The 15,847-nt window shown below is 48.3% G+C and overlaps 1 protein-coding gene across 1 annotated transcript in view; it reads right to left on the bottom strand.

The window, feature by feature from the left end:
* NNT (nicotinamide nucleotide transhydrogenase) overlaps window positions 1–15,847 on the bottom strand; it is a 227,709-nt gene that overhangs the window by 176,670 nt on the left and 35,192 nt on the right. The window contains exon 2 of the mRNA XM_063961809.1: window positions 5,156–5,349. Within this exon, the coding sequence (XP_063817879.1) occupies window positions 5,156–5,306 (151 nt within the window). The 5' untranslated portion in view covers window positions 5,307–5,349. The remainder of the gene's footprint in view (window positions 1–5,155; window positions 5,350–15,847) is intronic.

Here is a 15,847-nt window from a genome sequence, read left to right as displayed (position 1 = left end):
CCGGAGTTCCAGGACATTTATAGACAGCAATCTTTCGTGATCTGCCCAGAGACCCTGGAGCTGAAAATTTTTAACTACAGCTCCCCAGCCTCTGAGACTCGCGTCTGTCGATAGAATTATCCAATTCCAGACGCCGAACCGTTTCCCTGCGGTTAGATTGTGTACTTTGAGCCACCAGAGAAGAGACACTCTGGCCTGTGGCGACAACTTCACCCTGTGGTGAATCTGCAGATGCGAGCCCGACCACTGTGCGAGCACATCCAGTTGAAAAGGACGTGAGTGAAATATTCCGAACTGAAGCGCTTCGAAATCCGCCACCATTGTGCCTAAGAGGCGAATGCACAAATGTACAGAGACTGTGCGTGGCTTGAGTACTAATTGTACTAGATGACGAATGACCTGCACTTTCTGTTCTGGTAGGTAAATTCTTTGATTTACTGTATCGAGACTCATACCTAGGAATTGAAGTCGTTGAGACGGAATCAGATGTGATTTTTCGAAATTGACTATCCAACCGTGCCGAACTAGTACATTGTATGTTAGCAACGCCTGTTGGAGGAGCATCTGTTGAGACGGAGCCTTGATGAGCAAATCGTCCAAATACGGAACAATTATTACTCCCAGGGATCTGAGATGAGCTATCATCACCGACATCACCTTGGTGAATACCCGAGGCGCTGACGAAAGGCCAAACGGTAGAGCCTGAAACTGGTAATGGTCCTGCCGTATTGCAAACCGCAAGAACCTCTGATGAGGTGGCCAAATCGGAATGTGTAAGTACGCATCTTTGAGATCCACTGCAATCATGAATTCCTGTGGCTCTAAACCTGCAATTACTGACCGCAGAGATTCCATCTTGAATCTGTAGTAAGTGACGTACTGATTGAGACCTTTTAAGTTCAATATTGGCCTGACCGAGCCATCCGGCTTTGGTACCACAAACAGACTGGAATAATAACCCTGACCCTGTTGTTGTACAGGGACCGGAATCAAAACTGCTGCATTCAGCAGAGACTGAATGGCAATCTGCAGAACCGCCTTCTTGTCGTCCGACACAGGCAGACCTGTCTTGAAAAACCGCATTGGCGGAAGACAATCGAACTCTATTTTGTAACCTTTTAACACTAAATTGCGGATCCACCCATCTGTGGACGTCTGAAGCCACACCCCCTGGAACGTCTGAAGGCGTGCTCCCACAATTGGAGATCCGAGATGGGCTGGGAGCCCGTCATGCCACTGGCTTGTTGGCGACCTTAGCGTCCTGACGACTTGTGTTGGTTTGTTGGAAACCACGTCCCCGACCTCTTCTACCAGGTGTGGCCGCTCCTCTGCCGCGCCCACGAAAGGACTGAGGTCTAATGGATTTGTACGCCGGACCAGAGTATTTGCATCTAGGTACCGTTGAAGGCAATGGTAAGAAAACAGACTTTCCTATCATGGCCTCAGAAATCCATTTGTCCAATTCAGGACCGAACAGCTTCTCGCCACCGTAAGGTAACGCCTCTATACCTTTTTTGACCTCCGCTTGCCAAGAACGTAGCCAGAGTGCTCATCGTGCTGTAACTAGCGATGATGAAAGGCGAGAAGTGAGCTGACAGACGTCAGTAGAAGCTGTACATAGATAGTCAGCAGCTTCCCAGATTTGATCAGCGAGAAGTATAAGATGATCGTCCTGTAGAGCAGACTTGAGCTCTTTTATCCATACCATTAGCGCCTTAGTTACCCAAATGCCAACCAACCCAGGTCTAAGCAACACTCCTGCTGCTATATACATGGACTTTAGCATAGCTTCTATTTTACGGTCTGAAGGGTCTTTAAGCGTAGTAGCAGTTGGTACTGGTATGGTTAATTTCTTTGTAAGGTTAGATACGGACGACTCCACCAATGGCGGATTCTCCCATGTAGCGGTCATGGACTCTGGAAACGGGTAACTTGACTTAAGTCTGCGAGGTATAGAAAACCGTTTATCCGGATTCTTTCGTGTTTCTAGTAACATTTTATTAAGAGATTCCGAAACAGGAAAACACATCGGAGATCTCTGTCGTTTAGTAAAAACGACTTCATCATTTGTCAGAGGCTCCTCAGTTTCTGTAAACTTCAGAGACTGACGCACCGCTCTGATGAGATTATCAATGCCCGGGCTGTCAAAATCGTCACTATCTGACTGCTGGTCTACTACGCCACCCTCACCCTCAGTGAGGTCTAGCATAGAATTATCAGAAAACAACCTAGCAGAAACTGGCAAATTATAAGACAAAAGAAACTTATCCTTTCCACCCAAAAGTGGACTTGAACTTTTGGTAAGATTGAGACCCCTCCGGTAACTCTAGCGGTCTCACCTTAGACTCAGATCTTGCCGCTTCCCGCTCTTGACGAGTGGCGGCCAATTCTGACTGCAATCCAACCAGGACATTTGCAAGCATAGCCCATGGAGGGTCCGGAGATGAAACTGGCTTTAAAACCGGAGTGGAAATTGTATTTGTAGCTGAATTCACAAAACATACTGTACATGTGGTAGATCCATCAGGCAACACACTTTTACAGACATGACAAGGAAATTGCTTTTTAGTCTTTGCTGGTGCCTTACTCATTATGCAGACAGACAATACAAACTACAAACACAGACAATTTGCACGACTCAGTAAATAGCACTAAGGTTCTTGTATGTATATATATATATATATATATATATATATATATATATCTGGCTAAGTGCAGTGCACGCCAGCAATATGAAAAACCTGATCCCAAATTCCCCCCTAACACCCCTGCGCCTTTAGTGAAGTAGAGATGTAGTATAGGAACTCTGGAAACAGACAGGAAAAAAAAAAAAACAGGAAGCATGGTTAAATATGCCAAGTTTCCAGTATAACACAAAATGCAGATTATCCCCACTAAACTGCATATATATCCTGATAGCCAAGGCTTAATAGCCTACTAAAAAACCCCTGCAGCGCTGCTGCTGCTAAGGGCATTCACAACTGCCTTCTTTCTATGTCCCTCCCCCGTGCTCCGTGTACCGCTCTCTGTACACGGAGCCGGGCTTACATGCGGCTGAGAAGAGGCCGGGAGGCGGCTAGCGGGAGCCGGGGAGCGCACAGCATAGAGCCGTGGAGTGACCTATGCACGCGCGGCTCAGGGAGCGGTATCAGCGTGGACTTGTAAGCGGCGGCGGCCGGCTCTCCTAACATCCCCCCTAAGTCCAGCGCCTTAGAAGGATTGCCCAATACAGTTCCCCACACAGCGGGGCGGCAGCGTGAGCTGACCACCCCAACCCAACATACCTGGACTCCCTGTAGTGAGGGCTATGACGGGGCTTCTTGTTCAAGCTCCGTCCAGCTTTCCTGCAGGCAGTCCTGCACGTGGTGTGAGGGAGCTCTTTTTAGAGAGGCCCGACACCCACAGCTGCTAGTAGCAGCTTCCACTATCCTGGACCCACGCCTATTGGAAGGGGGGAAGGGATGTGGAAATTGTTGAAAAAAAAAAAAATTAGAAAAAAATTCCAATGAATGTGGGTAAACTCCACAAGCCTTCTTGCTGTGTTGAGCACAGAAAAAACACTGAGGTACTCTGGGATATGGAGGGGAGGAGTAGTTCCAAAATTAATTTATTCAGTGCCTTGTTCCTGTGGAAGCCGTCCATATCCCAAGAGTACTCCAGTGACCCCTAGTGGATGAAAAATAAATATATATTTCCAATGCTTTTTGATGAGGTGATTTCACAGAACGATGAAGATCTGAATGGTGTACACTACGTAATTTACAACATAAGCCAGCCTGCTGTGGTAGAGGAAAGGCGCCATTCTTGCTGCACCCACCGAATAGAAGATGTATGTGAACACGGTGCATTACAGGACAAAACATCTCGCACCATTTGCCTCAAATAAACCAATCGCTTTGTCAATAACCAGCACTCTACTATGCCCCATCTACAACCGCCTGATACCACTCCCTCTGGGTATTATACCAGCTATGTGTCCCATGTCCACCCAGCGGTCCACTAGATCCTACTGCCCTCTTCCTCTAGGCCATGGGTCTTCAACCTGTGGCCCTCCAGCTGCTGTGAAACTACACATCCCAGAATGCCCTGCCTCAATTTTAGCATGCCTTAATAGCAAAACTGGCAGGGCATGCTGGGCTGTGTAGTTCTACAGCAGCTGCAGGGTCACAGGTTGAAGACCCATGTTTCAGGCCATCCGTTCTAACGAGCAGGGCCCTCCCGACCCCGTCTAACATCTGTGCTTGTTATGTTACGTATCATTAGGACTTTGTGTGATGTCTCATTCTGGTGGTGGTGAGGATGCAGATGAAGTTCCATCTTTTGTGAAAACTGGTGGTCCAAAGAAAGACATATTCTTGCCGTAGTGCATACAGCAGAAAAACAGCGTGGAAAGCTGCAGTGGGCAACACAGTTACTCCCTCAGTAAATCCCCCTGCAAGTTATGGAAGTAGTAGACAGGTCATCAGCTGCTGAACTTTGGATCTATATAACTATTGGGTTAAGAGAGGGCTATACTGAAGAGATTACAGCCCCTATAGTTACAGTAGGTAGTTCATTACACCGCGTGTGATTGACAAGTCCGGATATCAGAATTTCCTCTTTGCAGTAATCGCTCAAGCCACAACCATCCATATGACCAGCATTCAACTCATGTCCGTGTGCAGAATTCAGTCACAGGAGATGGACAGTAAGTAACAGAGCTGCCGTCAGCTTGGCTGTAGCAGTCGCCCTGAACGAGTTGATGATATGGGGGACAGCAGTGGACTGGAAAGAAATGACTGGGTACCGAGTAAAGCTAAGGGCATTGGGGTACTGCCATGAGAAGTCTCTCCCACCTGAGTAATATCTCAGCCACTCCCCTGTCTACTGCGCAGTCTTTGCAATTTAATATGTCCTTTCCTCTTGTGTGCGCAGTTTTATGTAGGTGTCTGCGTGCTGTAACTGTATACACGTGATGTGTCCATCTCACTGTATTAGGAAGGACAACATTTGTACTGTACGTCAGTGGTGGGCAACCTGGGAGTCAAGTCCCCAAGTGGATTCCCAGGACCGGTTACTCTGTCTCTCTTATTGGTAGTTATGCTTTAGCATTTTGACATCTCACCCTGAATTCTTCTTTAAAGATACCTATAGGATGTCTGAGACACATGGTTACCTGATTTGATTGGCTGCTGGCACCAGAGGACCCGGTGGGTTTGAAACATCCGCAGGCATGGTGTCTTCACAGTCTGGACTTTCAGGGATATGACACTGCTGAACAGGGGACTTGAGCAGCTAGTAGCTACTGATCTTAGGATGCCCGACATGTTGACTGGATCTTACTCTAGGGCTTCTATGTCACACGTCCTCCTGTAAAAATAAAATAACTCAATACTAAAGAAAAAACACCCATACTGAACATACTTGTGGCATGGATTCAATGATTAGGACGGCTTTAGGGCAGTCTGCCACTAGAGGGCAGACTGCTCCCAACGACACGTGGCTCCACACACAACTGGTTACTATGATAGGAAAATCACGTTTGTTTCTTGATCACTCCTATATTATTTATTAACAGTTTCTTATATAGCGCAGTAAGTTTTGTTGCGCTTTACAATTGAAAACAATAGTGATAAAACAAAACTGGCTAATAACAGACAGTAAGAGGCAGGAGGGCCCTGCTTGCAAGCTTACAATCTATAGGGAAATAGGCATTGATACACAAGAATAGGTGTTAACTATTGCACAATGGTCCACCAGACTGCAAAGGTTCTTGGTGGACTGTATGATATGATCACACAACAATCTCCTCTATGGGATGAGCGTAAAAATAAGTGAGGTTTCCTGCCTAGATCCCCAAAGGAACCTCACTGCTAAGAGAATATACCCCAAGTGATGGGAACAACACAAACACACACAATCAAAGATGGAGGTGGTTCTTTACTGTAGGTGCTATACACAAATTCAAATAAATTATTAGGAATTGTAAAGATACCACAAAACTGTCATCCCTCCTGGGAAGATAAAACGTACTTGTTCATTTTAAGGGGGAATTTAATTTGCACGCTCATGAAACATCCACAAGACAAGGGCAGTTCTGTACGATCGTATGGTGCAGTCCGGAAACACCCATTTTCACAGAAAGACAAATCCGGCCAAGTCCCACCCACCCAACTCAGAATAGGATTTACATATGCAAAATAAGAATTTACTCACCGGTAATTCTATTTCTCATAGTCCGTAGTGGATGCTGGGGACTCCGTAAGGACCATGGGGATTAGCGGCTCCGCAGGAGACTGGGCACAACTATAAAGAAAGCTTTTAGACTACTGGTGTGCACTGGCTCCTCCCACTAAGACCCTCCTCCAGACCTCAGTTGGGACACTGTGCCCGGAAGAGCGGATACAATTAGGAAGGATTTTGAATCCCGGGTAAGACTCATACCAGCCACACCAATCACACCGTATAACTCGTGATACAATACCCAGTTAACAGCATGATAACAACTGAGCCTCTCAACAGATAGCTCAACAATAACCCTTTAGTTAAGCAATAACTATATACAAGTATTGCAGACAATCCGCACTTGGGATGGGCGCCCAGCATCCACTACGGACTATGAGAAATAGAATTACCGGTGAGTAAATTCTTATTTTCTCTAACGTCCTAAGTGGATGCTGGGGACTCCGTAAGGACCATGGGGATTATACCAAAGCTCCCAAACGGGCGGGAGAGTGCGGATGACTCTGCAGCACCGAATGAGAGAACTCAAGGTCCTCCTCAGCCAGGGTATCAAATTTGTAGAATTTTGCAAACGTGTTTGCCCCTGACCAAGTAGCAGCTCGGCAAAGTTGAAGAGCCGAGACCCCTCGGGCAGCCGCCCAATAAGAGCCCACTTTCCTCGTGGAATGGGCTTTCACTGATTTAGGATGCGGCAGTCCAGCCGCGGAATGTGCAAGCTGAATCGTACTACAGATCCAGCGAGCGATAGTCTGCTTAGAAGCAGGTGCACCCAACTTGTTGGGCGCATACAGGATAAATAGCGAGTCAGTCTTTCTGACTCCAGCTGTCCTGGAAACATAAATTTTTAGGGCCCTGACTACATCCAACAACTTGGAAGCCTCCAAGTCATTTGTAGCCGCAGGCACCACGATAGGTTGGTTCAGATGAAAAGCTGATACCCCTTTGGGGAGAAACTGGGGACGAGTCCTCAATTCTGCCCTATCCATATGGAAAATCAGATAAGGGCTTTTACATGACAAAGCCGCCAATTCTGAAACACGCCTGGCCGAAGCCAAGGCCAACAACATGACCACTTTCCATGTGAGATATTTCAAAGCCACGGTTTTCAGTGGCTCAAACCAATGTGACTTTAGGAAATCCAACACCACGTTGAGATCCCAAGGTGCCACTGGAGGCACAAAAGGGGGCTGAATATGCAGCACTCCCTTAACAAAAGTCTGAACTTCAGGTAGTGAAGCCAATTCTCTCTGGAAGAAAATCGATAGAGCCGAAATCTGGACCTTAATGGAACCCAATTTAAGGCCCATAGTCACCCCTGACTGTAGGAAGTGCAGGAACCGGCCCAGCTGAAATTCTTCCGTTGGTGCCTTCCTGGCCTCACACCACGCAACATATTTTCGCCATATGCGGTGATAATGGTTTGCGGTTACTTCTTTCCTAGCTTTTATCAGCGTAGGAATGACTTCCTCCGGAATGCCCTTTTCCTTCAGGATCCGGTGTTCAACCGCCATGCCGTCAAACGCAGCCGCGGTAAGTCTTGGAACAGACAGGGCCCCTGCTGCAGCAGGTCCTGTCTGAGCGGTAGAGGCCATGGGTCCTCTGACATCATTTCTTGAAGTTCCGGATACCACGCTCTTCTTGGCCAATCCGGAACAATGAGTATAGTTCTTACTCCTCTTCTCCTTATTATCCTCAGTACCTTTGGTATGAGAGGAAGAGGAGGGAACACATAAACCGATCGGTACACCCACGGTGTTACCAGAGCGTCCACAGCTATCGCCTGCGGGTCTCTCGACCTGGCGCAATATTTTTCTAGCTTTTTGTTTAGGCGGGACGCCATCATGTCCACCTGTGGTTTTTCCCACTGGTTTACAATCATTTGAAAGACTTCTGGATGAAGTCCCCACTCTCCCGGGTGGAGGTCGTGCCTGCTGAGGAAGTCTGCTTCCCAGTTGTCCACTCCCGGAATGAACACTGCTGACAGTGCTAACACGTGATTTTCCGCCCATCGGAGAATCCTTGTGGCTTCTGCCATCGCCGTCCTGCTTCTCGTGCAGCCCTGTCGATTTACATGGGCGACCGCCGTGATGTTGTCTGACTGGATCAGTACCGGCTGGTTTTGAAGCAGGGGTTTTGCCTGACTTAGGGCATTGTAAATGGCCCTTAGTTCCAGAATATTTATGTGCAGGGAAGTCTCCTGACTTGACCATAGTCCTTGGAAGTTTCTTCCCTGTGTGACTGCTCCCCAACCTCGAAGGCTGGCATCCGTGGTCACCAGGACCCAGTCCTGTATGCCGAATCTGCGGCCCTCTTGAAGATGAGCACTCTGCAGCCACCACAGCAGAGACACCCTTGTCCTCGGAGACAGGGTTATCCGGACCACTTGTCCAACAGGTCCCACTGAAAGGTTCTTGCATGAAACCTGCCAAATGGAATCGCTTCGTAGGAAGCTACCATTTTTCCCAGGATCCGCGTGCAATGATGCACCGACACCTGTTTTGGTTTTAAGAGGCCTCTGACTAGAAATGACAGCTCCTTGGCCTTTTCCTCCGGGAGAAACACTTTTCTCTGTTCTGTATCCAGAACCATCCCTAGGAACAGCAGGCGTGTCGTAGGGACCAGCTGTGACTTTGGAATGTTTAGAATCCAGCCGTGCTGTTGTAGCACTTCCCGAGATAGTGCTACCCCTATCAACAACTGCTCTCTGGACCTCGCCTTTATCAGGAGATCGTCCAAGTACGGGATAATTAAAACTCCCTTCCTTCGAAGGAGTATCATCATTTCCGCCATAACCTTGGTAAAGACCCTAGGAGCAGTGGAGAGACCGAACGGCAACGTCTGAAATTGGTAATGACAATCTTGTACCACAAACCTGAGGTACTCCTGGTGAGGATGGTAAATGGGGACATGTAGGTAAGCATCCTTGATGTCCAGCGATACCATGTAATCTCCCTCGTCCAGGCTTGCAATAACCGCCCTGAGCGATTCCATCTTGAACTTGAATTTTTTTATATATGTGTTCAAGGATTTCAAATTTAAAATGGGTCTCACCGAACCGTCCGGTTTCGGTACCACAAACATTGTGGAATAGTAACCCCTTCCTTGTTGAAGTAGGGGCACCTTTACTATCACTTGTTGTGAATACAGCTTTTGAATTGCCTGTAACACTGCCTCCCTGCCTGAGGGAGTGGTTGGCAAGGCAGATTTGAGGAAACGGCGGGGGGGAGATGTCTCGAATTCCAGTTTGTACCCCTGAGATACTACTTGAAGGATCCAGGGATCCACCCGTGAGCGAGCCCACTGACTGCTGAAATTTTTGAGACGGGCCCCCACCGTACCTGGCTCCGCCTGTGGAGCCCCAGCGTCATGCTGTGGACTTAGAGGAAGCGGGGGAGGACTTTTGCTCCTGGGAACTGCTGTATGCTGCAGCTTTTTCCCTCTACCTCTGCCTCTGGGCAGAAAGGACGCGCCTTTAACCCGCTTGCCCCTATTGGGCCGAAAGGACTGTACCTGATAATACGGTGCTTTCTTTGGTTGTGAGGGAACATGGGGTAAAAATGTAGACTTCCCAGCTGTTGCTGTGGAAACGAGGTCCGAGAGACCATCCCCGAACAATTCCTCACCCTTATAAGGCAGAACTTTCATGTGTCGTTTGGAATCTGCATCACCTGTCCACTGCCGAGTCCATAACCCTCTCCTGGCAGAAATGGACATTGCACTAATTTTGGATGCCAGCCGGCAAATATCCCTCTGTGCATCCCTCATGTATAAAAGTGCGTCTTTTATATGCTCTACGTTTAGCAAAATAGTGTCCCTGTCTAGGGTATCTATATTTTCTGACAGGGAATCTGACCACGCAGCAGCAGCGCTGCACATCCAGGCTGAAGCTATAGCCGGTCTCAGTATCACACCTGTGTGTGTATATATAGATTTCAGGATAGCCTCCTGATTTCTATCAGCAGATTCCTTCAGGGCGGCCGTATCCGGAGACGGTAGTGCCACCTTCTTTGACAAGCGTGTGAGAGCTTTATCCACCCTAGGGGATGTTTCCCAGCGTGACCTATCCTCTGGCGGGAAAGGGTACGCCATTAGTAACCTCTTAGAAATTACCATCTTTTTATCAGGGGAAGCCCACGCTTCTTCACACACTTCATTTAACTCTTCAGACGGAGGAAAAGCTACTGGTAGTTTTTTCTCTCCAAACATTATACCCTTTTTTGTGGTACCGGGGGTAACATCAGAAATGTGCAACACATTTTTCATTGCCTCAATCATGTAACGTGTGGCCCTACTGGAAGTTACATTAGTCTCTTCGTCGTCGACACTGGAGTCAGTATCCGTGTCGATATCTGTGTCAACCATCTGAGGTAGCGGGCGTTCTAGAGCCCCTGATGGTTTTTGAGACGCCTGGTCAGGCACAGGCTGAGAAGCCGGCTGTCCCACATTAGGTATGTCGTCAAACCTTTTATGTAAGGAGTCGACACTATCACGTAATTCCTTCCACAGCACCATCCACTCAGGTGTCGACCCCGCAAGGGGTGACATCACATTTACAGGCATCTGCGCCGCCTCCACATAAGCCTCCTCATCAAACATGTCGACACAGCCGTACCGACACACCGCAAACACACAGGAAATGCTCTGACAGAGGACAGGACCCCACAAAGCCTTTTGGGGAGACAGAAAGAGAGTATGCCAGCACACACCAGAGCGCTATATAACACTGGGATCCCACTATCAATGAGTGTTTTCCCTATAGCTGCTTTTTTATATATATTACATATATATAATATCTATACTGCGCCTAAATTTAGTGCCCCCCCTCTCTTTTTTACCCTTCTGTAGTATTCTTAGACTGCATGGGAGAGCCAGGGAGCTTCCTTCCAGCGGAACTGTGAGGGAAAAATGGCGCCAGTGTGCTGAGGGAGAAGCCCCGCCCCCTTTTCGGCGGACTTTCTCCCGCTTTTTCTGTAATACTGGCAGGGGTAATTTTACATCTATATAGCCTCTGGGACTATATATGATGTATATTTTGCCAGCCAAGGTGTTATTTATTGCCCTCAGGGCGCCCCCCCCCCCCCCCCCCACTGCCCTGCACCCATCAGTGACCGAAGTGTGAGGTGTACATGAGGAGCAATGGCGCACAGCTGCAGTGCTGTGCGCTACCTTGGTGAAAACCGAAGTCTTCTGCCGCCGATTTTCCGGACCTTCTTCGTGCTTCTGGCTCTGTAAGGGGGACGGCGGCGCGGCTCCGGGAACGAACACCAAGGTCGGGTCCTGCGGTCGATCCCTCTGGAGCTAATGGTGTCCAGTAGCCTAAGAAGCCCAAACTACCACCTGTTAGGTAGGTTCGCTTCTTCTCCCCTTAGTCCCTCGCTGCAGTGAGTCTGTTGCCAGCAGATCTCACTGAAAATAAAAAAACCTAAATATACTTTCTTTCTAGGTGCTCAGGAGAGCCCCTAATGTGCATCCAGCTCAGCCGGGCACAAGAATCTAACTGAGGTCTGGAGGAGGGTCTTAGTGGGAGGAGCCAGTGCACACCAGTAGTCTAAAAGCTTTCTTTATAGTTGTGCCCAGTCTCCTGCGGAGCCGCTAATCCCCATGGTCCTTACGGAGTCCCCAGCATCCACTTAGGACGTTAGAGAAATATGGGTTAACTTGCATCTGTGCATTGGCTGCACGCAAAATCTCGCCAAGTTGTAAGATGTCAGATTCAGGACCGTGACGTTTTTAATATTGACCATGTAGATGGCCTACAATGCAAGGGTTCTGGATTTGCTGAGGAGGTTAAGTTATTTATCAGAGCATGATAGTACTCTACTATAGAAATATTAGACAAATTACAAAACTTGATAGCAGCTTGGCAGGTGAAAAGTATTGTAGATGTATGCACCTACTCCAGGGTAATAATTACTTGCACATAAAATTATTTATTATTATTACCAGTTATTTATATAGCGCACACATATTCCGCAGCGCTGTACAGAGAATATTTGGCCATTCACATCAGTCCTTGCCCCAGTGGAGCTTACAATCTATATTCCCTATCACATGTACACACAGACACATTCACCCAAGGGTTAATTTTGTTGGGAGCCAATTAACCTATCAGTATATTTTTGGATTGTGGGAGGAAACCGGAGTACCCGGAGGAAACCCACGCAAGTACGGGGAGAATATACAAACTCCACACAGTTAGGGCCATGGTGGGAATCGAACCCATGACCTCAGTGCTGTGAGGCAGTAATGCTAACCATTACACCATCCGTACTGTCCATAACACCATCCGTATAAAATGGAATACAGCTGGTGAAAGCAGAGATGGAGAGGGACTTAATAAGCCGAGTAGCAGCACAGTGTCAGGCAGCCACTGCAAAAGGCAAATAAAATCCTGGACTGCCAAAAAGAGGGACCATGCATGTGATACAGGCCAGTATTACCATTGTGTATGTCACTACATAGACCATATAGTGAATATGGGGTACAGGTTTCAGCAACTCACTAGAAGCAGTACAACAGAGACCTGGAATGGGTTCTTCATTAATAAAGTGAATAAGCATTTATAAAAGCTATGTTTTCTGACTGTGGGTAAAATAGTGCCTCAGAGGTGACTTTGTGCCTAATTCTTGATTGTACGCAATGGCTGATTATCATGCAATGGACTGATTATCAGGCAAACTGCACATGTACTGCAATGCGCATGCGCGTGCCGTAGCGATCCCGCTCACAATGCGGATTTCACGGAGAAGTGATTGACAGGAAGTGGGCGTTTGGAGGCATTATGAGAAGTTTGCAGGGACTGGTTAGAAAAACGCAGTTGTGTCATGGCCATTTCCAGGACGTCTATCTGCCATCAGCTGTGAGCTCGTACATGCAAAAACATGGTGCCTGTGTCGCTACTGCTGTGTCCAGCCCGCACAGCCATAGGCAGACCCTTAACCTTGATGTTCCTTAGGCTGCGAATGTGTACGCAATCGCGATTTAGTTTGCCATGGCTCCGGTGGATGTCTCTTTATTTCTGTGCGGCAACTTCACTTACTAACATTAACAGTTCCACAGCCTAGAAAATCGCAATTGCATGTGCATACAATCATGAATGAGGCCCTAAGTTCATATATGTAAGTATATTAAAAAATAAATCAAAGTATTGCCATGAGGGTGGTAAAGTGGATGACTCACTTATACCCTTTTCCACTAGTGGAAACGGCCCCCCTTGCAAATTCCCGGATCAAGTGATCCGGGAATCCTACCCGGGTAGCTTGCTGGGTTGAACACGTGTTCAACCCGGAAAGCTGTGTAGTGGAAACGGAAGCTGTGTCGATGCGACACGGCTCCCGTTCACAGTGTATGGAAGGGCGGCTCTGGGAGATCTTGTGATCTCCCAGCGCCGCCCCTGCCGCGTCAGCAGCAGCGTCACCAATCCGGCTAGTTTAGACCCGAGTTGGTGAGCAAGTGTAGAAGGGGGCTCTAGCACGGGTCGCAGCCGTGTCAGGCTCCCGGCTGCGATCCGCGCTACAAGTGGAAAAGAGGTATTACAAGAAGTACTTTCTCTAACGTCCTAGTGGATGCTGGGGACTCCGTCAGGACCATGGGGATTAGCGGCTCAGCAGGAGACGGGGCACAAAAATAAAGCTTTAGGATCAGGTGGTGTGCACTGGCTCCTCCCCCTATGACCCTCCTCCAAGCCTCAGTTAGGTTTTTGTGCCCGTCCGAGCAGGGTGCAATCTAGGTGGCTCTCCTAAAGAGCTGCTTAGAAAAAGTTTTTGGGTTTTTTATTTTCAGTGAGTCCTGCTGGCAACAGGCTCACTGCATCGAGGGACTTAGGGGAGAGAAGTGAACTCACCTGCGTGCAGGATGGATTGGCTTCTTAGGCTACTGGACACCATTAGCTCCAGAGGGATCGAACACAGGCCCAGCCATGGAGTCCGGTCCCGGAGCCGCGCCGCCGACCCCCCTTGCAGATGCCGAAGATGGAAGAGGTCCAGAAGCAGGCGGCAGAAGACTTTTCAGTCTTCCTGAGGTAGCGCACAGCACTGCAGCTGTGCGCCATTGTTGTCAGCACACTTCACACAGCGGTCACGGAGGGTGCAGGGCGCTGGGGGGGCGCCCTGGGCAGCAATGTATAATACCTTTTTATGGCTAAAAAATACATCACATATAGCCCTTGAGGCTATATGGATGTATTTAACCCCTGCCAGATCTCACAAACTCCGGAGAAGAGCCCGCCGAAATAGGGGGCGGGGCTTATTCTCCTCAGCACACAGCGCCATTTTCCTGCTCAGCTCCGCTGTGAGGAAGGCTCCCAGGACTCTCCCCTGCACTGCACTACAGAAACAGGGTAAAACAGAGAGGGGGGGCACTTTTTTTGGCGATATTACTATATTTAAGCTGCTATAAGGATACAACACTTATATAGGGTTGTTCCCATATATATTATAGCGCTTGGGTGTGTGCTGGCAAACTCTCCCTCTGTCTCCCCAAAGGGCTAGTGGGGTCCTGTCTTCAATAGAGCATTCCCTGTGTGTCTGCTGTGTGTCGGTACGTGTGTGTCGACATGTATGAGGACGATGTTGGTGTGGAGGCAGAGCAATTGCCGGTAATGGTGATGTCACCCCCCAGGGAGTCGACACCGGAATGGATGGCTTTGTTTATGGAATTACGTGATAATGTCAGCACATTACAAAAATCAGTTGACGACATGAGACGGCCGGAAAACCAGTTAGTACCTGCCCAGGCGTCTCAGACACCGTCAGGGGCTGTAAAACGCCCTTTACCTCAGTCGGTCGACACAGACCCAGACACGGACACTGAATCTAGTGTCGACGGTGAAGAAACAAACGTATTTTCCAGTAGGGCCACACGTTATATGATCACGGCAATGAAGGAGGCTTTGCATATCTCTGATACTACAAGTACCACAAAAAGGGGTATTATGTGGGGGGTGAAAAAACTACCTGTAGTTTTTCCTGAATCAGAGGAATTGAATGATGTATGTGATGAAGCGTGGGTTAACCCAGATAGAAAAGTGCTAATTTCAAAAAAGTTATTGGCATTATACCCTTTCCCACCAGAGGTTAGGGCGCGCTGGGAAACACCCCCTAAGGTGGATAAGGCGCTCACACGCTTATCAAAACAAGTGGCGTTACCGTCTCCTGATACGGCCGCCCTCAAGGATCCAGCTGATAGGAGGCTGGAAACTACCCTAAAAAGTATATACACACATACTGGTGTTATACTGCGACCAGCCATCGCCTCAGCCTGGATGTGCAGTGCTGGGGTGGTCTGGTCGGATTCCCTGACTGAAAATATTGATACCCTGGATAGGGACAGTATTTTACAGACTTTAGAGCAATTAAAGGATGCTTTTCTTTATATGCGAGATGCTCAGAGGGATATTTGCACTCTGGCATCGAGAGTAAGTGCGATGTCCATATCTGCCAGAAGAAGTTTATGGACACGACAGTGGTCAGGTGATGCGGATTCCAAACGGCATATGGAAGTATTGCCGTATAAAGGGGAGGAATTATTTGGCGTCGGTCTATCGGATTTGGTGGCCACGGCAACTGCCGGGAAATCCACCTTTTTACCTCAGACCCCCTCCCAACAGAAAAAGACACCGTCTTTT

The sequence above is a fragment of the Pseudophryne corroboree genome, chromosome 1, assembly GCF_028390025.1.
Source record: "Pseudophryne corroboree isolate aPseCor3 chromosome 1, aPseCor3.hap2, whole genome shotgun sequence".
In the NCBI taxonomy this organism is placed as follows: Eukaryota; Metazoa; Chordata; class Amphibia; order Anura; family Myobatrachidae; genus Pseudophryne; species Pseudophryne corroboree.
The sequence above is the reverse complement of the archived record's forward strand: the minus strand, read 5'-3'. Positions and strand labels throughout refer to the sequence as shown.